This window comes from Asterias rubens, chromosome 12 (assembly GCF_902459465.1).
Source record: "Asterias rubens chromosome 12, eAstRub1.3, whole genome shotgun sequence".
In the NCBI taxonomy this organism is placed as follows: Eukaryota; Metazoa; Echinodermata; class Asteroidea; order Forcipulatida; family Asteriidae; genus Asterias; species Asterias rubens.
Genome location: NC_047073.1, coordinates 14,465,969 through 14,493,208, shown reverse-complemented (window position 1 = coordinate 14,493,208; position 27,240 = coordinate 14,465,969). Strand labels below are relative to the sequence as shown.

Here is a 27,240-nt window from a genome sequence, read left to right as displayed (position 1 = left end):
ATCAAGTTGCATAAACACAACTAGGGGGGAAGTAGAAGGGGGTTCCTCCGGGTAGCCTACTCACAGAGCTAATTAGAAGAGTATTGCGACAACTTACGAAGTAACTAGATAATGATATAAAATGATTAGGTTATAAAGTTATTATAGGTTTTCTCGGTCAATTTCGGAAAATTAGAAGCCAATTTAACCACCAAGCAACTCTATTTCGCGCAAAATCGAATGCTACTCAAAAAGGTAATTCGATTTCGTTTTGGGATTAGTCAAATGTAATGTTGCGTCATTTGAATTAACAAAATAATCATTCAATTTAACAATTCATCAAAGCAGCATTCAAATTCGCAGACGCTTCTTGAGGTGTGTGTGTCACGAAAAAGAATGACGCTACGCTAAATTGAACATAGTGCTAAAGGAATTTGACTCGACCCAAAACGAAATTGAATGGCCGGATTTTGAATTTGAAACGCAGTAACAACTGGAGAGGCAAAACAGCTTTAATTCGAACGCATGAAAATGAAATTGACTGCTCATTGGCCGAATTTGACCAAGAAAACCTATAGTTAGAAGTGAAATGATTCTCAAAATGCTTTAAAGACAGTGGACACTATTGGTAATTGTTAAAGACCAGTCTTCTCACTTGGTGTATCTCAACATATGCATAAATTAACTAACCTGTGAAAATTTGAGCTCGATCGGTCATTAAAGTTGCGAGATAATAATGAAAGAAGAAAACACCCTTGTCACATGAAGTTGTGTGTGTTTAGATGGTTGATTTCGAGACCTCAAGTTCTAAACTTGAGGTCTCAAAATCAAATTCGTGGAAAATTACTTCTTTCTGGAAAACTACGTCACTTCACAGGTAGCCGTTTCTCACAATGTTTTATACCATCAAACTCTCCCCATTACTCGTCACCAAGAAAGGTTTAATGCTAATCATTATTTTGAGTAATTACCAATAGTGTCCACTGCCTTTAAGCTACCCACAACTGCTGTAGCCTATAGTATACAAGTAAGTGTTTATTACCATTATTTTAAAGAGTGATTACCGAACGCATACTTTCCTTTGAAGCTGATTTTATAGCCATGCCTAATATAAAGCCACCAATAGTAATTTTCAAACTCTGTAAATATGTTTCATATAATTTGTCATAACGGTATAGAAAAATATAAATGGCATTTTGTAGTTCAATTATGCCTAACAATCTGTACGGGAAGAATTGGATTTCATTTGTCCACATCGTGAAACCCACGTAATTAACTCTGCATCTTCGTTTGTAGAACACGCATGCGCGAGGTCACGTGGTCCATCTGGACGTATCCCAACTCTAGGTGGCGCTCGCTTGTGACGTCGAACGCCGTACGGCCGTGAAGTACTCGGTGATTGTTCACGACCATCATTTCACCTAAAGTCACGCACAACGCACAAAATAAAGCTTATCACAAACTATGTCATGCACTTAAATAAGTCATTCGTGCGTGTTAGATTTGAATAATGTCTGGTACAATGACGTGCATGATCACAAGTTACCACTTGAATTCCTCAAACTATCAAGACAGTTGCTGCCTCACATAATTTGGGGCAAGCGTTGGCTTATACGGCTGAGACGTTAGACACCATACACAATTCTGAATGGAGTTGTATGGCAGAATGGTACCAGGTTTTGCTCATCTTAAGGTTGCTATACAAAAGCTTACCCCGAACCATTAGGAATAGCAACTTTCTCGTTTGTCTGAGAAACTCAAAAAAGTGAAGCAGTTATACATTGTGACTAAGCAATTAAGTCATTGTATCAGACTGCATTCAAATCTAACTCGCAAAATGGCTTATTAGTATAAATTGAATCGACACTGTAATCAACCAAAGACGTAACTGTCTACATGTACTCCTCTCTCCCTACATTCTGAAATCTCCTGGGTCAGAATTTACTATCATGACCCATTTAGGGTCAATATGACCCGGGCTCTCGGTGTATTTAAATGACCCGAAATTACATCAAACTGACGCACAATCCGTGCCACCCCCCCCCCCCACGTTTTAACTACTTCTGGGTCAGTCTATGGTCTAATTCTGGGCCAGCCTCACTCAGAAAGAGGGCGCCGATTGTGGGCAAATTCTGACACTTTTTGTTTTTAAGAGTGTAAACATTACTATATCAATGTGAGTCAAAACAATTTTAACAATTTCCCGGGTCAGCTTGTCATAGAAATGAGTCAGCCTGATCCATCAGGCCATTAGTGACCCGGAATACGGGTCAATTCTGAACCGTTTTTTCTTAGAGTCTAATAAACTCAGTCTTGAGGCACCAACAACGTTCAATCCATGCTGAATCACAAAAAAATACTCCCCAAAAGATAAAAACAAGTTTGTAATATAATATTGAAAAGATCACTTACCACTCTTGAGTTTGACGTTGAACACATTTTCTGGACTGTTGATGAAGTTGTGAAACTTCTGGAGGGCGCTATACATGGCCTCCACTTTGTTAACAGCCATGCGCATTGACGGAAGCCGGGCGTGTGTACTGTAGCAGATACTCTTTAGCTGGCCCTCGTGGTCTAACCTGTAGGGGGAAATCATTATTATGTTCACCCAACTATTTACAATAGCCAAGATGATCATAATTCACAAAACTAGAACGACCACAGATTTACATTCAACTTACACGGTTTAAAGGTAATGATGGTTAAAACAAGCTTTCCATCAAAGTTTTTTTGAGTGAGACAAACATTAAACGCAGGCCTACAACGGATTTACGCAACTCTCCTGGAAAACACTGCTCTGTGGTTTTCACTTTTTTTATATAACTTGACGACTAAAGGAGCTGAGACCTCTACAAGTACATTCCATACTTCTTCATTCAAATTGAGTAGGGATTCAAGTCATACCCAAAACATGATATACAATAGGTAACCCGTATTAGCAGGTGCATTACGTCCTGCTCCTGGCCTTTTTGAGATAATACGGCGGACACAGTGCTACAACAAAGGGTGCGTTCGTTTTGCTTCCCTGGGTCATCCCCGGTCTGCCCGGTGCGTTCAAATAGCTTTTGAAGTCATTCCAGGGGCTCACCCAGGTCAGCCCCCAGTGCCCTGCTTGTGGACTGGGTCACTTGGGGGCTGGCCCCAGGTGCATGACGTCACTCCGGGAGCGGTGAGTAGTCGTTCGTTTAGCTCTTGTTAGGGGCTCACCCGAGTGAGCACCGCGGGGTAGACCCAGGAAAGCTATAATGCACCCACTGTAAGGTTTGGGTAAAATTTGTCCGTAGACACCCAAACTAAACAGTACACTCCTATCACGTCCGCCATACCCCAAAAAGCCTTAATAACCAAAGGGCTAGGAAAACGGTCATTTGGGTTGGCTTGGTGGAAGAAGGTAACCCGTAGGCATACATCCCAAATTCGTAATACTATTAATTTGGGAGGCTAATCATCATTATACTCGCAGCTATAGGAGCTGAATTGGATGCGGCTACAACATGTTTGAGAAGCATGCAGGCATGCAAGGGCGCCTTTGGCTGCAGCCACATCAACCCATTATGACCATGGAGCACAGCCAGAAATCGTAAGTGTTTGATTTTTTTCCAAGGGAGGAAAACTGGATGGTCTGGACAACCCTCGTGGCACAACAGAAAACCAACGCACAACTCAACTCACATAATGGAACCAGGGGTGGATTTCACAAAGGTAGTCCTAACTTAGGACTAGTCCCATGCAATGCTAAGAGATAGGACCAGTCCTAAGTTAGGACCAATAACTCATCCTAACTTAGGACTGGTCCTATCTCTTAGCATTGCCTGGGACTAGTCCTAGTTTAGGTCTACCTTTGTGAAATCCACCCCAGGGTCATTTTTTGTAACAAGCCAACCACGCCACCCGTGGAGGTCAAGGTGGGAAGGCACTGTATAGTTACACCAAAGCCAGTCACTGTAACTTTCCACCTAGCTGGCAACGGAAGAAAAAGTCAAATGGGAAAAATATAGCCCTCTGCATCTATGCTACTTACTTAATTGGAGTGTGATATGCATGGTGGTCGAATCCGCCTACATGAGGCTCTTCCCCAACAAGCCGAAACACTTGCTGATTGGTGCACAGCATTTGAAACGCTTCGGGGTCCTTTTGCCTCAAAAAATCAGCAGCCTTGAAGCCGTCTGAGAACTGACTGTAACCCCCATCGTCATCAGACGCTTTGATGCAATGGAAAAACGCCATCTACGGTTGAAAACAAAGTCATCAGTCTGTCAGGCAGCAATTTTTTTCTTTTGCAAACAGAAATGCCATCCTTAAAATTTGTTCCTACTTTTGTTGTATAGGAATTCCCTTTTTTAAGCGATATAGAAAAACAAATTTAAAAGCCCTCCGCAAGAGGCAATTTTGGAATTTGCTGTGAGGCGTTGTCTTAGTGGTCGGGTTGGTTGGTGAAGTGGTTTATTTCCTTGCCTCACAACTCTAGAACCCCCGGGCCCGGTGTGGCGGTTTCAACTTTCCGCTGTGTTCAGTTTTCCGAATGACCAAATACGGTAGCATTACGTCATGCGATGCCTGCGCACAGCAAGCGAAAGTAGTCCATTTTTAGTGCCGTATTGAGTCATCCGTTACCCTCCGGTAGCTGTCATGGCGGCGTCCACGAGTCGAGTACAACTAGCGGCAAACGCGTGGATCGTATGAGTTGTTTTTTATGCAAGCAGAGTGTGACCTGACTAAAGTTGTACCCATGAAAACATTATGTGACCACACAGAAAAGAATCGTAATATAAACAATGTGGGGTCACTGCTGAGAGAACAACAGTACTCGCCAGGGTACTCGCGGCGGTATCTGACAGGTCACCCGGAAAACTGAACACGCCGGAAAGCTAAAACCGTTCGAACAACGTGCTGATATGTCCGACTACGTCACCCGGAAAACTGAACACGGCTGAAGACTTAAACCGCCACACCGGTTCAAATCACGCTGGGGGCACCAAGAGAAATACTATTGGGGAACCAAGTGGGGCTTAGACTATTGTTTTGTGATGTGCTCTGCATGCATTCCCCAACTTGCTCTCGGGGCCACATTTTTTTGACGGCAAGCGCACACTGCTATACGGCTTGTTTGTGTATAGTTGGCGCGATATGCTTAGGGGGACCTCTGACAAAAGAACAGGACTTGAATCAACTCTAGGTAGGGGCTGGAAACCTAATCCACGGTGCCTCAAGCGAGATTGAACCAGGGTCCTAGAGGTGGAAGGCCGGCGATGAAAGATACCACGTCGTTTTTGTCAATCAAGATGGCGGTATGGTGACGTCATTGCATAAGATGTATAAAATGCGGGCAAAAGATATGATGAATAAAGGGTGTATGCTTTTATCGACGTACGGCTGGCGGCTCACTGAGACAGCTCATATCCGTGTGTAGCTGCAGCCCTTTGTTGGTATAGGAGAGGGAACGCTCCGTCTCAAGATTCTCCTCTTGGTAGCCGCCTTGTCTCAGAGGTTGAATCATCCTAATTATAATAATAAACAACAACAAGTTCTTATACAGCGCACCGCACAAATGCACTTTAAAGGCAGTGGACACTATTGGTAATTACTCAAAATAATTATTAGCATGAAACCTTACTTGATGGTAATGAGTTACGGGAAGACGTTGATAGTATAATACATTGTGAGAAACTGCTCCCTCTGAAATTAGTTTTGTCACGAACGTAATTTTCCACGAATTTGATTTCGAGACCTCAAGTTTAGAATTTGAGGTCTCGAAATCAAGCATCTGAAAAAACACAACTTCGTGTGACAAGAGTGTTTTTTCTATAACTGTTATCTCGCAACTTTGATTTCACAGGTTTGTTAGTTTATGCATGTTGAGATACACCAAGTGAGACGACTTGTCTTTGACAATTACCAAAAGTGTCCAGTGTCTTTAAATTAGAGAGTTTATAACCTGGGTCCAATTTCATAAAGCTGCTTAAACGAAAAATTTGGCTGAATAATTTTCTGCTAAGCAGAAAGGAGCAGAGTACTGCAGTCACAAATTGTACATATGGCACGGTAGTTTTACTGGTAACCTTATTCTGGTAAGCAACATTTGGTTGTGCTAAGCTCCTTTTTGGTGCGAAATTGGACCCTGGGCAACTGTGGCTCCAAAGGATCTTTCATACACATTATCAACCTCTACTCTCGCAGGTACCTATTTTATAACCCTGATATTGAGACGGATGACATAGACGAAAGATGCATCCTCGGTAATAAAAAGGGCAAGGGCGCCCCCAACCACCAGGTGGAGTTCGGTAACATTATAATAATGCAACTGAGCATTTTAGACCACGAGGAAGAGATTAAGTTTTGTGAGCTTTCGAGAGTCTTCTTGTGGGGTAATTTACACAGTGCACAATATACCCCACAAGGGAATTCTTAAGAAACGGGAATAATAATAACAACTACAGCAGGACCCCACAAACTGGATTTATAGGGTTGCATGTGTGTGTGTTGGGTAGTTCAGAAACGATTGAAATGAAGGTTGTTGTTTTTTTCTTTTTCTTTTTTTCTTTTTTTTTCTTTATGCAAGTCGCCTGACACACAAGGCCTTAAGGCCACTTCAAGGTGTGGGCTACAATTATTTTTTCCAGAGGCCGTTGCCACCTACTCCTAGGGCTGAAACAGGGTTAACCCCTTTACAGTCCATACGGATGTAGGCTTGGGTATCATCAATTCGAAGCCTGGCCGGTCTAGCAGAAAGCACTACCTCCCCAATTTTATGTAGCAAGTGTCACGACCGGGATCCGAACCCACACCCTGCTGATCAAACACCAGTGCTTGAATCCGGTGCTCTTATAACCGCTCGGCCATGACACTGCCAAATGACACTGCCAAAAAAGGTTAATGTGTGAACATTCTATAGTCAAAACCCAGTCACAAATAATTTACTATCGTTGAAATCAAACAATACTTGCTATAATGCAAAACCTACCCGAAGCTTGTGTCCACCATCGGTCCAACTCTTTTGGCAAGGACTGGAATTTGTTTCGTCTTCGTCGGGACCCCATTCACCTTAGCTATGCCCACTTCATTGAACGCCTTCAGGAACTCAAACAAAACCGTGTCATCATAGAGGACCTCGTGAAATTCAAATACCGGTAGAGTAGTCGCCACTTCGGCGCTCCATAGCTTCTGAACGGGCGAGCTGATGTCATCCAACGGTTCCTGGTCGAAACGGAACGTACGGAGCCATACGGAGTTAAGATCCGTGTGGTGGTGTTGGTTCCATGTTATCCGCACAGTATCTCCACCATCGATGGTTCCGACCGATTCCGGGCAGGCGGTTATATCGAGTTCGCTGAATGAGAGACGGCCCTGTGATTCGGAGTGGTAGCACTGGCTGCAGAAGCAGTTGTCCCGGAGCCAGATAAATGGGTAGTCTTGTTTCTCACCGTCGGACCAGGTTACCGCTACGACGCCGCGGCTGTCATCTTTTGACAAGGCTTCGACCTGTGAGTTAACGAGAACACAAAACCCAAAACTATTTACAACACTTTTACTGAAGACGATCAGAGCATAGTGATCGAAACGGTGAGTTGTTAACCACCGGTTCTTTTTTAGAACCAACAGAGATGCGCAAACCACTTTATGGGAGTCAAAAATTTGACTCCCATAAATGGCCGACCGTGTTTGTCGACGAGGTAAAAGGAAAACCACGCAATTTCGAGAGATACCTAGAGATACACCCACGTGACGTGTCCACCAATAGGAATAGCGAAACTGTCTGAGGAATTTATGAATAGAGTTTGATATTGTTTTAGTTTTCCAAATTCAGTCATTGGTATAATGAAATGTTTAAGAAGCACTCACCCAAAACCTATAGACTCACGCTGAAGACCTTATAATTAGTTCGGGAACGAAAAAGTTGAAACACAAAATTATGACTAAAATGTTCTAATCTGTTATTTTTTTATTTATTTTTTTTTTTTGGGGGGGAGAGGGTTCGGTCATGTAATACTTAGGGAATCAATGTGTGGTGAAGGTGTTTCAACTAGTGGTTTAATCCCAACGAGGCCTGGTTCTTGATAATTTTACCGAGACGAAGTAAGTTATCAAGAACCAGGCCTCGGCGGGTTTAAACCACCAGTTGAAAACCGATTAAAATAAATGAAAAAATAAATGCAAAAACTATAATTGTTTCAACACTTTTTACTGGTCATAAAATAAGGTTTATGCACACCCACGTGACGTGCTCTCCACAAATAGGAATAGCGAAACTCTCTGAGGTATTTACGAATTGAATTTGATTTTTTTTTTTTTGGTCAAAATTCAGTCATTGGTTTAATTTGAAATGTTTTATACAGCACTCACCCAAAACTTATAGACTCACGCTAAAGACCTTAGTTCCGGGAACGAAAAAGTTGAAACACAAAACGACTAAGCTGTTCTAATTTGGGTTTGTTTGGGTTTTTTGGGGGGAGAGGGTCCGGTCATGTGATAATATATGGTACAATAGCCCTAATAAAGTGCGTTCTTTCAGTATTGCGAAATTCTTAATTTAGACCTTGGTCCGGGCGATGTTTGGGTGTGGGGGGGGGGGTCCAGAGGTCTGAAAACTAGATAAGACCGTGCTCTCGGCGACCAATTAAATTTGAGTGCATTTGTTTTTTGGTGTAAACTTAGACTTTGCGCCACTCACGACAACCAGCTGATCCCCATTGCTGTCATAAAACGATGATACACAAAACAGTTAATGCTATTATGGCGGAATAAGCGTTTGCCATGTCATAATGATATGTGCCCTGCCTGTTTGTGTTGTTCGTTCTCTTGTTTGTTGTTGTTTGTTTTTAAGTTTTTTTTTCGAACTCCAGGTTGTTAGTGTACTGCCGTCGATTTCACCAAACTCTTCCAAACTTAATATTAATCTTAGGACTACGGACGAGTTAAGTTCCGTATCCAAAGGCGTAGGACGCATTGAACCCGCCCTAAGTAGGACGGGTTACTTGTCCTAACTCGAGATAGGATTAATCCTAGCGTTTCGTGAAATCGGCTGCAGGAAACTTTAAGGGTCCGTATACGTTTGGAAATATCTCTAAAAATCGATGTCAATAAAGACTTACGTGGTAAAAAGTACATCAGCTTTGGATATTGTTTTTAATTTATTTGCAGGAAAAAAAAATTGGTCGCAGCACAGTGGTTATCGAAAAACATCACTCTAAATGGCGCTTTTTCAGGCAACGGTGTATTGGCTATCGATCGGGTAGACTTAAAGCCACGATCGCAGACTTGGAATCAAGTCTAGGTTATAGAGCAAGCTCGTGCATTGAGCCATGGAGCTATAAATAAATTAAACAATTGAGCCAAGAATGATTGGTGGTGTCTTGTGGGAGGAAGGGGGAAGGTATAAACAAATGTTATTCCTAGAGTAGAAGGACCAGTGGCAGATGCAATTGTGTCCGCCATGCAATACTGTCCGCTCCGGAGACTTTTGCATATTATGCAATCGTGTCCGGGGCTATGCAAAAACCGTCCGGCGGACATGTACGTGACTGTTCGCGTAAGCGAGCGTGCATGCACTGAGCCTACGTATAGCATGAATATTCATGTATTTTATGATTGCAGCGGATGGCCGAACATTTCCCACGTCATTCATGACATGCACTTAGCTTGTAAAAAAAATGGCGAACGTGTGCCGTCGACCAAGGGCGTTTAATTTACTGCAAGGACGGTGAAAAATTACTTCTTTGTCTCGAAAACTACGTCACTTTAGAGGGAGCTGTTTCTCACAATGGTTTATAAGGGCGTTAATTTACCGCAAGGACGGTTTTGCACCGGGGCGGACACAACTGCATATGCAAATGTGTCCGGGCGGACACAATTGCAATATGCAGCAGCGTCCGGGCGGACACGATTGCATATGCAAAACCGTCCGGCGCACATTATTGCATATGCAATAATGTATTCGGGAAAGTATTGCATAGAGGACATAATTGCATGCGACACCGGCGTATCAATAAAGTTTTAAAAAACAGCTCAATGAATAAGCTTCCTTTGCTCGAACCATCATCTGGGCCTACATATTTATGAAAACTACGTGAAGCATGAAAAACGTGCCTGGGAAGGGTCAGGAGGTCTTTTCAGTTCAATTCAATTGAATTGAATTGAATAGAATCGAGGGACTGTGAAGATTTCGGACTGCATACTCTCGTGCACTTATCGAGTGTAACTTAAAGTCATTGAACACTTTCGGTAAACAGTATTGTCCAAGGCCCACACTTCGTGTATCACAACTGATATATAAAAAATAACAAACCTGTGAAAATTTGGGCTCAATCGGTCATCGGAGTCGGAAGAAAATAACGGGGAAAACCCACCCTTGTTTCCGCACGTTTCGCCGTGACACGTGTTTAAAATAAATCCGTAATTCTCGACAACGAGAATTGATAATTGTTTTAATGTTTTCTCGAAAAGTAAAGCATTTCATGGAATAATGTTTCAAGAGAAGTCTTTCACCATTACCTTCTGTAAACCCTGTAAGTTATTTGTAAATCTGTGAACTTTTTTTTCTGTACCGAAAGTGTATAATGGCTTTGGGTAGCTGCTTTCGTTCGTGTGTTTTGTTGGTGGTTTGTTTATGTCACTTTATCGTTCAATGTAGCCTTCAATGGCGATATACTGTTTATTTTTCAGATGTAAACTATTTGTGTATGTATTGTAAACTATTATTTGTATAAACCTGTCAACTTTACTGTGGCCATAACGTAAAAACAATAAAACACACTATCTACTACAGCTAACAAAACAAATCATTTTGGGCATTTTATGTGATAAAGCCTCTTAGTTCCAGAAAGATAAAAAAAATAATAATAAAAGGTTTCAATATCGCGCTCTGGTCTCCGTTCGTCCAGTTATCTATCTGTAAAGACATGTGGGACTGTTGACAGTTTCAAGACCAAATTGAAAACACATGACACGCCATTTTGAATATTTGGTCTTCCTGTTATAGCGCGCCTTGAGCACCCCTTTGGGGATATATTTTTGCGAGTTATAACTGTCTTTACTATAGGTAAGGTTTTCCCGGTCAAAAAACTCCATTCATTTTATCTCCTAGCTCATTCATTTTAGTTTTGAAAATGACTGCACTTTGAATCAGCATTCAAGAGTTATTCAAGTTCAACAGTTAAGCATTCACTGGTCAAACAAAATCTTTCAATTTCATCAGGCCGCAAGACTCAGTCAATTTCGTTTAAGCCAGCAGGAAGAGCTGGTCAACCATTCAATTTCATTAATTGCCTACCTTTTTCTAAATGTTTTCATTCAAATTCATATTCTATGTTATGTGCTTATACTCAATCGTTGTTGCCTATAAAGGCAGATACTTTCAGGGAAACTCATTTCTACAATGGTAGACTTTTAAGCCCAAAGGTTTGGAATGAAAAATGGCTGCCCGTGGCCGCTACAGAGCAAGACAACATTGAGATTAATTTGTTTTATAAATTTTATAAAGACCCCTTGTAATTTTAAGCATTTTGTTTCCTTAAAAAACTTGTAAACCTCTAATTTGACATGTTCCTGACATTAGCAGAAACAAAGACAACCACATAAATACCAGCGCAACAAAGTCTGAAGACCGAAAGCAAAGGATTAAGTTTTAATTTCAAAGTTATCAGATACAGGGGTGACAAAGCAAGACGAAAATGATGTAAATATAATGTAAAGTACATGGAAACACCTCTGTAAGAACAACTTTGCTGTGCTAGTAAAGGAGCTATAATTCCCAGTTGACTCAATCTTTAATTTGAATGCATATAAGTTAAAATTCACGTTGCACATACATGAAAAAGAAAACTCAAACCAGCAGCAAAATCATGTTCGCTTCAATGGGTCTTAATTTGAATGCATCAATTGCAAATAGGTAGTAGAAATTTAACTTAAGAATGGTCAAAGTGTAGTCTTGAATACCTATAAATAAAATAGAATGACTAAAGCGAATCTGACAGGAAAAATGCAATCATGTGTGCATGAAAACGAATATTGAATGCATTAAGAGCTAAAAAGAAACCCTAGTTTGAGAGGATTGTGGGAAAACGCGTGAATTTGAATGCATGTTAATGAAATTAAATGATTTTTTGCTGAAATTGGCCGGGAAAACCTATATTATTACAGCCAAAAGTTGTTGGGTTTTTAAAGTTTTGTACCCGATCACAGATGTTACCTTTATGTGACTACTCAACACCTTGTTTTGAGCAGCGTATGAAGACAAGAAGCCATTAACCCAAGGTTTAGCCTGCCGTACTTCAAACGGACTTCTTGGTGGCGCAAAAAATGCCCAAGACCGGCCCGAAGAAACCGACGAGTAGCCCCGGTGATTGTGCTCAGTCGAGAGCGCTTTGGGTTGCCATACTCGGTGATAGCTGTGATAAGCCCACAAAGCAGCCGTGGCAGAGCGGTGGGACCGAATAGAAATTCCAACAAAGCGTACAGGTATGTTCAGGCTCATTGTTGCAACTGTGAGTGGTTAAGGATTGTTAGGGTTAAAGAGAACTCTCTACACCTCCTACGCACCATGGAGCTGTGTACCCCGCACCCTACAATACATAGAGGTAAATCAAGAACATCATAGGACCTCAACATTGACCTCAACATGCCTCAACTATCAACGGATCAACACACACACACACAGTCTGCAAGGACGATGTACAGGGTGCGTTCGTTTAGCTTCCCTGTGTCGACCCCGATGTTGCGTATTTTATTTTTTCCCAGGACGAACGTGGGCACACAATTACCCCACGTTCGTCCTCGACCCAGGAAAAAAACCCAGACACGTCACCACGTGAGCCTTCTCGTGGTGACGTCAGTGCACCTCGGATCAGCCCCAAGTGACCCTATCCACTTTGGACTCTATATATTTGAGATCGTCCTTTAATTGGCTGTTGAAGTTACCGAGAGTTTTAAACAACTGTTTCCAAGCATTTGACATAGCAAAAGTCTTATAGTCTCAAAGTCAGGTAAAAATTTGGCAAGTATACTGGGGTATGGGTGTAGCGTTTTCTTCCACATGTATAAATGCAGTATGTTGACCTTATGATCCTTATAATATTATCAACAGTCCATTAGTTTGAAGTTCAAAAGTTGACCACCAATAATATTGATGGTCAACTTTTGAACTTCAAAGTCACCTTGAAGTGGTATATTGTCAAAATAAAGCTTTTGTCTCTAATTGTGTTTTGATGAGTAGAATGCCAATAAACAATTAACTAAGGTTCGTGACGTCAATCGAGGCGCGATTAATCGCATGCAGTGCCAATGTGCATTATCTTATAAAATACTGGTGCTCTATTTTATAAGTTGTTTTCTACCCTATAATAAAGGCTTTATAAAGCCATTGTAAAATCAACAGTTTTGTAAATTCTGAATTATTCCTTTGGACCAATGTTTGTTATAAAATACAACATAATTTTATTGATTATGTCCACATAAACAAGTTTAGGCTGGATCACAATAATTGCAACCCCACGAGTGAGTTTCTCCAGATTTCGGCGAAAATAACCATTTTTTTTTCGTGGGGGTGCGAGTAGAACTGGAGTAGAATATGAAATAGCGCCACCTTGCGATAATAAAAACCACATCCTCGTTTTCAAAATAATATGCAACGTTCCCATGTAGAGTGAAGTCCTTCTCTCTCAAGATTAGCTTGAGCTGAAATTTAACGGGGGGTCGATGGGCTAAAAATCTCTAGCTCCGGCCGCGGCCCGCCCCGTGATCGACGATAACACACACATGGTACTTGAGAGTTCGAACGGAAGTAGTTCATGCACTTTGGGGGCGGAACGGAACGGATCTAAATGTGAACTTACATGTATTTCGAGTCTATCCAAATCTTTGGTAAGTCGTTGAGTCGTTTGGTGGAGTTTTCTCAGGAAATACATCGGCTTGCCTTGTCAATTGGATCAGAGACTGATCGCAGGCAGGAACTACCCTCACCCTGGATATTTCTGCCCAAGCACGGAACCGGGGCTCGAACGAAGGGCGACGATCATCGGACGGAATATCGCCGTGTACGGTGTATAGTGAGAAACCTGTGGATTTTCAAAAAAACTTGATATGACAGTTTGCTGATAAATTCTCGGTCTTTGGTTAGGTTCAAATTGTTACTAGAGTAGTGTACTATATTCATGAATTTAGCGAAAAATGCAACAGACCGTCCGAGTTTTGTGAGGAAAGAAGGGATTTACCACAAGGATTTGTTGAGTATTTGAGTCTTGTGTTGACATTACAACTTGCATTGCAATAACTGCATTATAAATTGCAAGACTTTCCAATTCTGAACAGTATTGCTGTACATAGTGTGTGATCTGAAATACAGGGATACAGTTTTAGTCTGTCCAACATTCCAATCTACCATGCCGTTATTTCCAAAGAAGAAGGATAAGAAACAGAAAGGGGGCCTGACGGAGCAAGAGCAACAGCCAGAAAATGACGTCAACAATTCAAAGTCTTACCCAACCGGTCCTACGCCCGCTCCCCCCTCCGTGACCCAACAACCACAGACAACGAATGGTGGACAAGCTCCAGCTGGAGAGCAGCAGCAACCGCAGCGACGGTTGGTGTTCTATGCGCAGCTGGCGCACGGAAGCCCCACAGCTAGGATCGAGGGATTTGGGAACGTCCGGGAGCTTTATGAGGAGATTGCGAAAGCATTTGTTATTCCTGCTACTGATGTAAGTATCGGACCTTGAAATTGCTCTGAAGTGAGTAAACACAACAGTTTCCCTCTGATACAGCCTGCTCAACAAATATGCGCTACTATACTAATATAGTAATACTACTAAGATAAATCAATCACAAGAACCATCTCTGCTCTCACAGGTACCAATTTCTGGAGAGAAGCAATTATTTACAGTTAATTGTCTTGCTCAGGCCAGGGTCGCGGGGACACTACTCATGTCACGACCGAGACTCAAAGCAAAACTCTGCTGAACAGAAACACCAGAACTTGCGGTGCTCTTAATTCCGCTCGGCCGCGACAGTCACCCTACAACAATGCAAGTCGTCAATTTGATCAATGAGAGGGCAACCTTGGCATTTTAATTTAAAAAAAAAAATTAATTAAAAAAAACAAAATTGGGCACCAAGGCCAAGACCAGAGAGGTCATGCCATGGCCTTGTGTTAATTCCACTAAGGCTAAGGCTTCACATTGCCAATTAGTGCACAACCTGCCGCACGTGGACATCTGTCAAGTTTGAACAAGTTGAAGTGGGTTTAGCTTGTTTTTTCTTAGTAAGGCAATTTCTTAACTTTTAGGTTACATTTACAATGCCTCTTTGTGCCGTGGCACGTAGGCATTAAAAGCCTCCACTCTTTTTCCTCATGTCAATTTCAAAAAACACTCAAATTAACCTTTCTCCCACAGATCTTGTTTTGTACGTTAAACACCCACAAAGTGGACATGGAAAGACTCCTCGGGGGTCAGATTGGTCTAGAGGACCTCATCGTCGCCCATGTGAAGGGAGTCCCTAAATCCATACAATGTATAAAATCAGTAGCGTCTCTCGGGCTGACTATCACTGACAATGGCGCAGGGTACGCATTCATCAAGCGCATCAAGGAGGGCAGCGTCATGGAGGGTCTAAGTACGGTGCTAGTCGGCGATCACATCGAGTCCATAAACAACAAGAGTATGATCGGAGCGCGCCATTTCGAGGTGGCGAAAGAATTTAAGCAGCTACCGGTCGGACTGGAATTCAGCGTTGCCTTGATTGAACCAATGAAGGCCTTCAGTAAGTATTGTGTAGCTTTGACTTATGCCTGGCTGATCCTTTACGATTAAGCCTGGGTGACTAGGTCAACTAGTGTCCAACCGTTTTTCAAGTACGTGATTTATAGTGCCATCAAGGCTAAACTACCAAAATAGTCGCAACTACCTGTTTGGTGAACCAATTGTGTCGCTCACGACTATTCACAACAACTTACAAAACATAATCATCCCATCAGTGACACAATCCTTCAATCCTTTCAGAGTGAGTTTTACTATTGTACCCCAAATGCGCCCCCAAATAGTCGCTACTAATCCAACTAGTGTCCGACTAGTGTCAAAGTCGCGACTAAACAAGTTAGTAAATTTCACTGGTCGCCCAGGCCTAAATAAACGGCACAGCATATTTTGTTTTCAAAATGGGTTTGAGACCCTGCATGGCGACAGCAGACATTTACATGTGATGGTCCTTTTTTTTCCGCACCCCCCGCTCAGAATTGCGCGTGTAGGTCTGAGAATACGCACCCTGAGTGTACATGTAGGTATGCGAACGTGCACTACTGGCAAGACCTGTGAGAAAAGACCTTCCAAAAGTCTCCCATTCGCAGGAAATGTTTCAAAGGAGTTCAGCACATAAATTTCAATCGGAGAGAATTAGCTGTTTGGAATTAATGATTTTAAATTACCATTGTAGCAGAAGTGTGTGCAATCTCTAGTCCCCATCAGATTGCAGTCTTGTGGAAATCTACATTTTAGGATGGGATTGATTGAATGGTTATTAGCAGCCCTGGTTCTTAAGATCTCAAGAGATGTTGTTTGTTTCGCCACCTGCTCCATCCTGTGCATTATTACTTGTGGGCAAAGATTAAGATTTTGGAACTATATCATGTATTAAAGGCACTGGACACTATTGGTCATTACTCAAAATAATTGTTAGCATAAAAACTTATTTGGTAACAAACAATGGAGAGCTGGTGATTGTATGAAACATTGTGAGAAACGGCTCCCTCTGAAGTAACATAGTTTTGGAGAAAGAAGTTATTTCCACTAAAATGTTTGAATTTGATTTTGAGACCTCAGAATTAGATTTTTAGGGTCCCGAAATCAAGAATCTGAAAGCACACAACTTCTTGAGACAAGAGTGTCTTTTCTTCCATTGTTATCTCGCAGCTTGGACGACCAATTGAGTTCAAATTTCACAGTTTTGTTATTTTGTGCATATGTTGAGACACACCAAGTGAGAAGACTGGTCTTTGACAATTACCTAAGGTGTCCAGTGTCTTTAACCTCTGGAGAGTGTCAATTTCAGTGCTGTGAGTTGTCATGATTTTGAGGGCATGGGTTTGCCCTATCTGGGGCTTTCCTCCCACATCTGAAACTTCATTTTTCTCGCTGGTCACTTGCTTTTTAATGAATCCTATAAAAAAGACACACTGTAAATCATAAATGAAAATAATTGATAATTTTTGACATTTTCAAAATGAAATCACACAAAAAATTCAAACAAATCAATTGTACCTGTCCTATTTATCACCAATACAAACAATTGCACACTAAACCTTAAAAGAAACCCCAAAACATGAATTCTAAGATTACATGTACATTGTACAGTTTGGAACACTGTACATATTATCTCTAAAAATTATTCAACGCATAATATTAACATAAATTGTTTTGTTTATTGTACTGTATACATTGGCTGAATGTTTGCATGGCAGATTATTGACTGTTGTGTACATTCCCCCCCCCCCCCCCCCGCCCCCCAATGCCTAGAGCTAGGCATTATTGTAATGAAGGCCCTTAAAATATTCTATTGCATGAAATTACCTTAGTGCTGTAATGATTTGTTCATGTCCCACACAGTCAATTCATCACTTGTGCCCTCGAGCAAGGCACTGGGCCATAATTGAGTTGTAGAAAGTTGGAAAGTACAGAACATGTAAAAAAGAAAGTGCATTCTACTGTACCAGCCGGGCTCTTACATGTAGATTTCATTTCATTTCATTTTATTTGCCAGCAAACATGAAAAAAAAAACATGTATTCAAAAATTGCACAAGTAAAAGCAATACAATGGTTATAAAAAGAATACAAAAATGAAAAAACACTAGCAAATTACTGAGAAACCTGGCCTGGCCGCGGGCAGATACAAAGATTGTGTAGGAAACACCTCCAGTGGGGGTGGAACACAAAACACTAGAGACAAAACAAAAGACAAGAACCCTGACAGGGAAAGCCAAAAGCGACAGAAAGTCACGTTCAAAGTGGCTGACCTTTTAGATGATACCAGAGGTACATTTGTACATGGATGATATCCATGGGGTAAGACAGTGGAGGGGGTAAGACTGGTTCAGCCCCCAGAAGCACATTGTGGCTAGTTGTGGCAAACATAGGTGGCAATTTGTGCCCCTGGTGACAGTTTATTTGGCATGTTTGGGTGGACAGCCTACATTAAATCATCATTAAATTTTAGGTGTAACCTTCACCTTGAGGTGGGCGCCTGGTCTTGTTTTGTGATGTAAGGCAATCTCTCATTAACAAAAAAAAAAGACGTTTTCTAAATGTTTTGTGTATCTAGACTATGTACAATTTTAGTGCGTCTTATGATGCAAAAATTCCCTGACAAATTGAGAAATTGTTTTTGGTTGTTGCCACAAAAACTTGACCACCAAATAAAACAAAATTCTGTGTTGGTGTTGTTATTGAAACCTTGAACATGAATGAATGAATTTTTCCTAACAATGATTAGACAAACTACGTAAAAGACAGCTAAATCAGTGTAAACCATTATATTGATTAGTCCTCAGCTGTCACATTACCAGCTGTTGGTACAGTAGGCCAGGCAGGATCCTTGACAACCCAAGCAGGTGGTTTTTATTGTGACCAGCCATTATGCCAGCAAAAGTGATATTCATTACCCGTTAGTCAATTTGGGTACTAAAATATACATACATGTAGTGCACTATACAGAAAGTGTTAATGTTATGTGCAGTTTATTCATAGTTGTACACACACTGAACAATATTGTACGGGTATTTAAAAATGTGCATCATATTGTACATGTGTTCATATTGTACAATATGAGGACTTTCCGATTACCCTCTAAAACATAGTCCTTCTTATAGCCCAATGCTAAAAGATGTTAAATTTGAATCGGGGATAAAGAATATTAATTATTTTTATTTTTTTACCCATACACCGATGTGTGTTAGCACTATATACTTGGTACTTTCCCGAATCCTGTGACAAAAATATCACAGGCATTTACTCGGGTCCATTAATTCTACCTCCATGTATTGACTAAGCACAAGAAAAAATGTTGAGGACTCAACAATATAAAGGGTTCCAGTAAGAGGATTCAAGGAGGATGACATCTTTTACAAGTGCCCCCACTTTTTTGTTTTGTACAACAATGTAGTACATGTACACAAATGTATATATGCTACAGTACTTGTAGGGTATATGTTTACAATAACCATACCATGTAGATCTAGATATTCATAATATTATGTATAGATTGACCATTAAAATCCTGCCAAATCTGTTACATAATACTGAAGTATTATTAGCCTCATGGCATTTGGGATGCAGTTTCTATAATGCGCTCAATAGAAAATGATTGAGTAGTATTTATAATTGATTTTTTCTTTTTTTGTGTAAAATTTGAGGGCACAGCTTAATAATAACATAAAAAGCAAAGATAGTTTTCTGATGTAAAACGCTCATTTTAAAAAATAACAATGCTAAAACAATATTAGTTTTTTTATTTTAGAAGTGAACTAATTATTTTCAAAGAATTGTTTTTCTAATACATGAAATGCACAGGGACATTATTTTTACTGAAATTGATTAAATTGGATTAATTATGTTGGTTCTTGGGTGGGAAATTAACGAAGACAAAAAACCAAGTGTCAAACCACATGTAGGCCTACTGAAAAGATAAATCATGGACGCAGGAGTTTGTGTTTTCTTCCCTTTATGGCTTGCATAGAAAATGTTTGTTTTTTAAGGGATACAAATTTCACACAATAACAAAAAAGCTTAGCTAACAAAATTCATTTTACTTTTCTAAACAAGTGATGGGTAAAAGCATTGGTGTTTTAGTTTTTGTTTTTGGCAAAATGTCCATTGTACGAGGTGCACACTCCCTTCGAATAAATTACAAATTAATAATTAAGTTCAAAGTTCATTGTGTAAGGTACACGCTTAATCTGATAACTGTTTAAATGGAATGCAACAAGATGACTTATTATCTGATAATTGCATCCAGAACGTGTACAATTTTACAGTTGTTGCATGCTGTGACAGGGTCCATGGTGTACATTGTACTAGAGGGTGCCATTTGCCCCCTCGGATGTGCAAAACACAGGGATCCCAAACAACAGTTGTTTTGTTACCATGGTAATAGATTCAGGCATAATATTCTTCAATCTGATTTCTGATTGGTAGGCTATACCTTTGGAAAAAATCCCCCAAACTATTTAATAGACGGAAAGGTCTATTTAAGGCAGTGGACACCTTATTGGTAATTACTCAAAATAATTATTGGCATAAAACCTTTCTTGGTGACGAGTAATGGGGAGAGGTTGGTAGTATAAAACATTGTGAGAAACGGCTCCCTCTGTAGTGCCATAGTTTTCGAGAAACAAGTAATTTTCAACGAATTTGATTTCGAGACCTCAGATTTAGAACTTGAGGTTTCGAAATCAACCATCTAAACGCACACAACTTCGTGTGACAAGGGTTATTTTTCATTCATTATTATCTCACAACTTCGATGATCGATTGAGCTCAAATTTTCACAGGTTTGTTATTTAATGCATATGTTGAGATACACCAACTGTGAAGGCTAGTCTTTGACAATTACCAATAGTGTCCACAGTCTTTAAAGCCAACACCATATGGGGTGAATTTCACAAAGAGTTAGTCCTAACTTAGGACTAACCTTGTTCTTGTGGGTTTTTAATAACTCCTAGGACTAGGCCAAAGTTAGGACTATCTGTGAAAAAGCGACTCCATTACTATTTTTGTTTTCAAGGACCAAATATCATTTCTGAAGATTCCTCTTCTTTGGAAGTGGTCTTTTTGGAAAATCTTGAAAACATTTTGGAAGGGGCACCAAGGCGATTAGACCAGCTGGGCAACAGATCGAGCCTAGTTTTGTGTATGGCTACACAAGTTATAAGGCATAGTTCGATTTTGCATACGTACAAAACTGTACACATGTAGACCTACAGCAGGCCTCGAAATGACCCACAACACCCACAGCAATTGCCATGGTGCCCTGTGCTTTTGCCGTGGTGCCCTTTGCAAAGTTCAAATACAAATTTAAATTGTCCTCACAGAGTGCCCCTTTCCGGAGGAAATGTTGCTGTGCCCCTTCTAGATTTTGTCTACATTCAGACATAAAAACTACAACCTTGTCCAGTTTAAAATTCCATGTTTTTCAACTGAGCTTTCCAGCTGGACCACTTACATGTACATGTAGAGGTCCTCGGGTGTTTTAACTTTAGCATTTAATAATAATAATAATAGTAAGAAGAAGACTTGTAATGCGCACATATCCACCCTGCTGGGTGTTCAAGGCGCAGTAAAACCAAACACAAAACAAAAACAAAACAAAAACAAAACACAACACAAAGAAAAACGGACACAACAAAATTAGTCATTCGGCCAGCGTACCACTGTGGAGGGAGAACGCTGCACCCCTCCTTTCTGTTTACAGTGCGGCTCTAAAGGGTTCAGGATCACATTTTAGCAAACTGCAAATTCTATTTGCAAATAATACACTTGTTTGCTTTGCGATCCATTGTTGCTGGTTTGGACAACTATGCTATACAAAAACTGTGTGTGTCTGTGCAGATATTCTTGGAAGCAACCCATCTAGGCCTATTTTAGATCCATTCATTTATTTATACAAAGCCTTTAGATCTTTAAAAAGCAAATGTTAAAAGACATTAATGAGATTTTTTCAATATTTCAAAAAGCCTGAATATCATTTGTAGAGGACTCCGGGAGGGTTGTGGAGGATTTTTATTATGTGAACCCATAGAAGTGATACACGTACATGTACACGTATCTGGCAGCAAAAAGCTAGCTGGAACCAGTTATAAAAACAAGTGTTATTAAGCATCAATTTGGTCAATACGTGCTAACACTGTAACAGGCAAAAGGTAGACACACACGTACATGACTATAAGTACGTGTATCCAGTGTACTTTTTAGCTTGTCTAGCTCATAAATAATAATAGTTAGAATGAACAGTTTTTTAGAGCACAACATTTAAGAATTTAGAGACATCAGTTATGTATATCATCTTTTTTGACTTGCTCTGTTTCAGCTAAAATTGCTCCCCGTTCAGCCCCAGCTATGCAACCAGCACCAGTTGCCGCTATGCCAACAGACGACCAAGTAAAGACGGGTCGGGAAACACTGCGTCTTCGCAACACTGGTCCTGCAGAAGTGGTCACTGAGGAGGTACGTTGTAAACAAAAGCCCCTTTCACACGAGAGCAAATTAGCAAGGGTCCCTTGCTAAATCGTAGCATGATTGTAAACTTTTACAAAATGTACCTCATGTGAAAGGATAACAATCGTGTTCGATGGCCAAGTTCTCTGGCAAAATCTTGTCAAACATTGCTACATTTTACAACCATGCTAAAACTTTAGCAAGGGACCCCGGTTAAATTGTTGTCGTGTGAATAGCACTTAAGTGCACATTGTAGATGGAGTTTCATTGATTGCACGTTTGTTTTATTATTATAAAGAAGACCTTTCTCTTGTTTACAAAATGTGACTAAAAGACCTTTCTCTTGTTTACAAAATGTGACTCTCATTTTGTGTGGGTTGATTTAGAGTGTACGTATGTACAGATGAACTGTAACCTAGTTTTCATTAAATACATTTTTTTTTTTTCATTTTGAGTCAAAACACTTTGACTAGCAAAATTAATATGTTTATTAACAACTTGATATAAGAGACAATTAAATTCTGTATTTCACAAAATGCCCAGCAATGCTAATAATTGTAAGTAAATTTTGTAATTTTGGTTCAAGCCGCTTGTGGCTGCTATGGTCTATATTTTTGCATTGGAGGCTGCTTGTTTTTTATGCTAACCAGGAAACTCTCAGCTCTGTTGACCCCTGACCCCTAAACAGTCTACTACTCTACATTGTATAGCAGTCATTTTTCATTCTGTGAGTGTGAAACACAAAAAAGTAGAATGGGATTCATATAAAGAAGCTTATGACATTATTTGTAAGTTGAAACGCTTGGAATAACACAATAGTATGAGTACCATTTCCTGTAGGTTTTGTACTAAGTTTAGTTGAATATGCTTGGGGATATATGGTTGTGAAAAGAGTTGTATGAACAAAAGAAACAGGGTTATTGTACTGAAAAAGTTCATGTGGTTGTTGAAGCGATCCCTAAAAACATTTGAAAACAGAGCAGCAGTGACTGTAAAATTTGGTTTACACTTTGGAAACTTCCTGGACAGTATTGTCTTCAAGTCCTTGCTTAAAGGCACTGGACACCTTTGTTATATGCCAAAGACAAGTATTATCACTTGGTGTATCTAATCCCCATGCATAAAGTTGAAATTTTGACTCAATTGGGCATCGAAGTTGAAAGAGAATAATGAACAAAAAAACGCCCTTGTTGCACAAATTTGTGTGCGTTAAGATGCCAAATAAAAGGCTTCAGGCCTGAAGTCTTTTATTATTTGAGTAGTTACCTCTTTCTCAAAAACTATGTTACTTCAGAGGGAGCCATTTCGCACAATGTGTTATACTATCAACAACTCAAATTTGCTTGTTACCAAATAAGTTTTTATGCTAACAATTATTGTAAGCCTTCAATTCTTTTTCAATCGTAGCTTTTTCTGAATGTAACAATTTTGTGTCTTTCTTACCATATCACTATTCATATTGATTTGCCTTTTCAGCTTAATGATTTTGAGAGCATGGCTATAACGAAGTGTGACGATCTTCTGGAAAGCTACATCGGTATTAGAGATGAAAGTCTTGGTAAGATGTTGATTATTTATACTTAAAAGAAACTATACAATTCTACTATTGTTTGGTTGTTACTCTTACACCGATTTGTGTCGCTAAGCACTACATGTATTCTCGAGTTTATTTCTGTGAGCTGACAAGTGTTTTGGGAAATCATCTTCACAACTTTACGACAGGAGTTGACCTTTTCACAGATTTCACTTGAAATTTGTGAAATAAACAAGATAACAATGTATATTTTACATGTACCTGTACACATTTGTATATATCACCGCCCACCCCCCCCCCCCCCCCCCTGCAAATCAACTGGTCACCTCATGCACTTGTACTTTGCTTTCCTACAAAGTAAATAGAATTGCTGATTATACAAGCCTTGAAGTTTACAACCTACAAAACTTGAAGGGGCACACTTTACAAGTTATTGAACACACTGCAATTGGGCCCTTGTACCTTTGTATCACAACGAGGGTGTACATTCTTTTCTTTTTTCAGTGGCTTAAAAAAAAAAAGAGTTTTTGTCCACTCCATCTGGGTGGTGCGTTTGTTTGCGTTTGTTTGTCTTGGGGTAGTTTCTTTTAAAGATACTGGACACTATTGGTAATTGACAATTTGATTTGTGTGGAGTGTCATGGCCGAACGGTTTAGAGCATTGAACTCAAGCTCTGATGGTTTTAGTCATCGGAGTGTGGGTTTGAATCCCGGTCATGATCAAGATGCTCAATACTATAACTACTGCTCTTCACTCAGGGGTATAAATAGATACCTGCAAGGTCAGAGGTTGATATTGTGTTTGAAAAAGCCTTGGGAGCGCCACGACAGCGCGGGCTGTAAACAACTTGGGGAGCTGAGAAACATCAAAGAAATGTTATTGGCTCAGTGACCAGCCATCGATTTCGCCAAACTCTTCCTAACTTAGGATTAATCTTAGGACTTAGGAAGAGTTGAGTTCTGTATCCAAATAGGTAGGACGAATCGAACCCATCCTAAGTTCTAACTCGAGTTAGGATTAATCCTACAGTTTCGTGAAATCGGCTGCAGGGCAGGGCACCAATATAAAGAGCATTGATATGTTATGGTAGAATGCGTTTTATAAGGACTAGTTTTTAATATTATTATTAACATTCTTAATTTTTGCAATTTTTGTTTTGTACAGCTGAGACCCTTGTTGGACTATTCAAAGGAAAAACAGACTTTTCAGATTTTATGAAGGCAGTTGAAGAAGAACTGGGGGAACTAGACTTTCCAGAGGAGTTTATCTTTGATCTATGGGGTGTAATGGGCGACGTCAAAGATGGTCGGATATGAAACTTATGTATTCAATTGAAGGTAATGCATGGATTTGTTGCCCTTGTAATTATTATGTAAAAGAAAAGCATTCAAGAGGATAGTGCCAACAAATGGTAAGAACAAATTGAGTGGGGCACCAGCCACAACAATGCAAACTTAAAGTGAGTTTGGCTGGTAACCTGTTTCTGATGCTTAGCGAGTTCTTATGCTTACATGCTTAACAAAATTGGGCCCGGAAGTAGCTCAATGAACCAATTAAGTATTTCCTTTAAACATGTTAAAACTTCATTTCTATTTTTGTTCTCTTCCAGATCTTTTGAAAGCAGATGAAAAAGGTTTCCAGGAAATTGCAAGATACAGCCAGTGTTTAAATTTAACTTTTGTCAATGTTTGTTTTATATTTATGATTATGTCACCAAATGTGTTTTCAGTGAGATTCCCCGAGGATAGAATTAACAAAATGAAACAAAAAATATAACCACCATTTTGTGTGCTCTGATGATTTACAATTGACCTTCTTTGTAAACTTTGTTGACCCATCCGATATATTTTTTTTGCGTTACAGTCATAGAGTAGGTGTAGGTTTTTATGGTTTGTTTTACTTTTGAAGATTGGGAACTTCCACTGGAAAAATAATCAATGTGCAAATTATTTTTACATGACTAAAAAATGGTATGCACAACAGAAAATATAAATGTTCACAGATTTGTACTTCACTGACATGGTGTAAAGACGGCCATTTTGGAAAAACTACACTTGATTTGCTTGAAAGGCCTTAGTTTTGAGAAATAAGTAAAAGAACTAGTTCGCAAGTATGCATTGTTTTAAAATATTTCATGTTTTCCCCACTCTTTTTCTTGGGACTCCGATGACCGATTGAGCATAAACCTACACAGGTTTGTTTGTATTGGTATAACCGAAGTTTATGCTCACTTTATGCGCGGACATTTTATACACATATTTACTTCTTGTGTATTTGTTTTAATTGGTTAAAATCTCATGACATTCTATTTCTAAAGTGGAAACATGCAAATTAGGTGCACAATATCAGACTTTTGAACGCTAGGTGGTAGCAGACTTGCCAGGTAAATTTCCATTGTTTACATCGTTCTGAGCATGCTCATATTTCAAGAACGATGGATTTACCTAGTAAGTCTCCCGTAGACTGTTTTTGTGACCTTTTTAAAACTAGATTATGCAAATATATATGAAAGGATGTGTTTGAGTAAATTTTTTGAATGTAAACACTATTGTTTGGTTTTAATTTTAAGACAGGTACATAATGCCTACCAAAACATACAATGTGACATTGTCTGTTAATGCCTTAACTCTTTGACACCTTTCAAGTGGAACTGAGAATGTTCCATAGAAAATTTGTTCGGGTAATATAGCAAGTTCAGCAAGAAGCCAGTCCCAAATCGTATACAAAACTCAACAGCACTCAAGAAAGCATCGAGTATACACGCTGCTTATAACATGTCCTGGTGTAGGTAAATAACAACAAAAATATGGATGCAATTAGTACACCCTTTAAAGGTATAAATTACGTTGCAATTTGTAGAGTAACATAATTTTCAATCGTGAGCAAATTGGTTGACTGAGTTTTATCAAATCCTTAACAAATTTCAAAACACCGAAACATGAATTTTTCCTGTTACTGCTGGGAAAACATTTTCTTTTCGAAAACAGATTTTCATGTTTATGTATATTGCATTCTTTAATATTCATTTTTAACTTGATTAGCCTTCTTTACCTTACTGTATCTCTCACATATCACCAAGAAGAAAATCAAACAACACTGTGGTTGAAGTTTTCCCGCCTTTTTTGTAAATTTGGTTTATGCAAAAAGTACCAATTCAAAATCAAAGACTTTTATTACTGTTTATTTAGACAGTCATGACAGTGCTAATTTTTGTGTATTGTTGGATTATATGTACAGTTATTTGAAGTCCTTGTTCTAGAGCCACAACAGTCTTGTTGTCTTTAGTGGTTTCTTTCCTCGCCTTCCACCTTTGGATCACAATTCGAATACCGTTGGGATCACTATAGTATGTATTGACCCCTTGCACGCGCATCACACGCGGCGACTGATGCCACGCTCACCATGTTGGTGGTCAATAGGTTTACGTGTAAACGCCGCGTCACCTAAAAATGCGCACTTCACTGAATAACACACGTTGACATTGACCACCAAAATGGCGCATCCAAGATTATTCTGATGATGACGTCAGGTGAAA

At 39.8% G+C, this 27,240-nt stretch overlaps 2 protein-coding genes across 2 annotated transcripts; one reads left to right on the top strand and one right to left on the bottom strand.

Annotated features, from left to right (window-relative positions):
* Window positions 1–903: 903 nt before the first annotated feature.
* On the bottom strand, window positions 904–12,519 carry LOC117297654 (gamma-butyrobetaine dioxygenase-like). Its single transcript, XM_033780801.1, has 6 exons — window positions 12,164–12,519; window positions 6,941–7,458; window positions 5,351–5,477; window positions 4,001–4,206; window positions 2,392–2,558; window positions 904–1,400 (listed from the first exon to the last, which is right to left on the bottom strand). The coding sequence occupies exons 1-6, from the start codon at window positions 12,446–12,448 to the stop codon at window positions 1,252–1,254; spliced, it is 1,452 nt and encodes a 483-aa protein (XP_033636692.1). The 5' UTR covers window positions 12,449–12,519; the 3' UTR covers window positions 904–1,251.
* A 1,199-nt stretch (window positions 12,520–13,718) lies between these two features.
* Window positions 13,719–25,459, top strand: LOC117298084 (PDZ domain-containing protein GIPC3-like). The gene is made up of 6 exons (XM_033781322.1): window positions 13,719–14,669; window positions 15,363–15,729; window positions 22,043–22,179; window positions 23,647–23,728; window positions 24,870–25,042; window positions 25,315–25,459. Exons 1-5 carry the CDS (start codon window positions 14,352–14,354, stop codon window positions 25,019–25,021), a joined length of 1,056 nt encoding a protein of 351 aa, XP_033637213.1. The 5' UTR covers window positions 13,719–14,351; the 3' UTR covers window positions 25,022–25,042; window positions 25,315–25,459.
* Window positions 25,460–27,240: the final 1,781 nt, after the last annotated feature.

Coding starts and splice junctions, on each gene's coding strand:
- LOC117298084 (XM_033781322.1), top strand. CDS start 14,352: ATGCCGTTATTTCCAAAGAAGAAGGATAAGAAACAGAAAGGGGGCCTG. Junction 14,670..15,362: donor TTGTTATTCCTGCTACTGAT/GTAAGTATCGGA, acceptor TTTCTCCCACAG/ATCTTGTTTTGTACGTTAAA. Junction 23,729..24,869: donor TATTAGAGATGAAAGTCTTG/GTAAGATGTTGA, acceptor TGTTTTGTACAG/CTGAGACCCTTGTTGGACTA.
- LOC117297654 (XM_033780801.1), bottom strand. CDS start 12,448: ATGAGCCTGAACATACCTGTACGCTTTGTTGGAATTTCTATTCGGTCC. Junction 5,478..6,940: donor ATGGTGGACACAAGCTTCGG/GTAGGTTTTGCA, acceptor TATTATAATTAG/GATGATTCAACCTCTGAGAC. Junction 2,559..4,000: donor GCATATCACACTCCAATTAA/GTAAGTAGCATA, acceptor TTCCCCCTACAG/GTTAGACCACGAGGGCCAGC.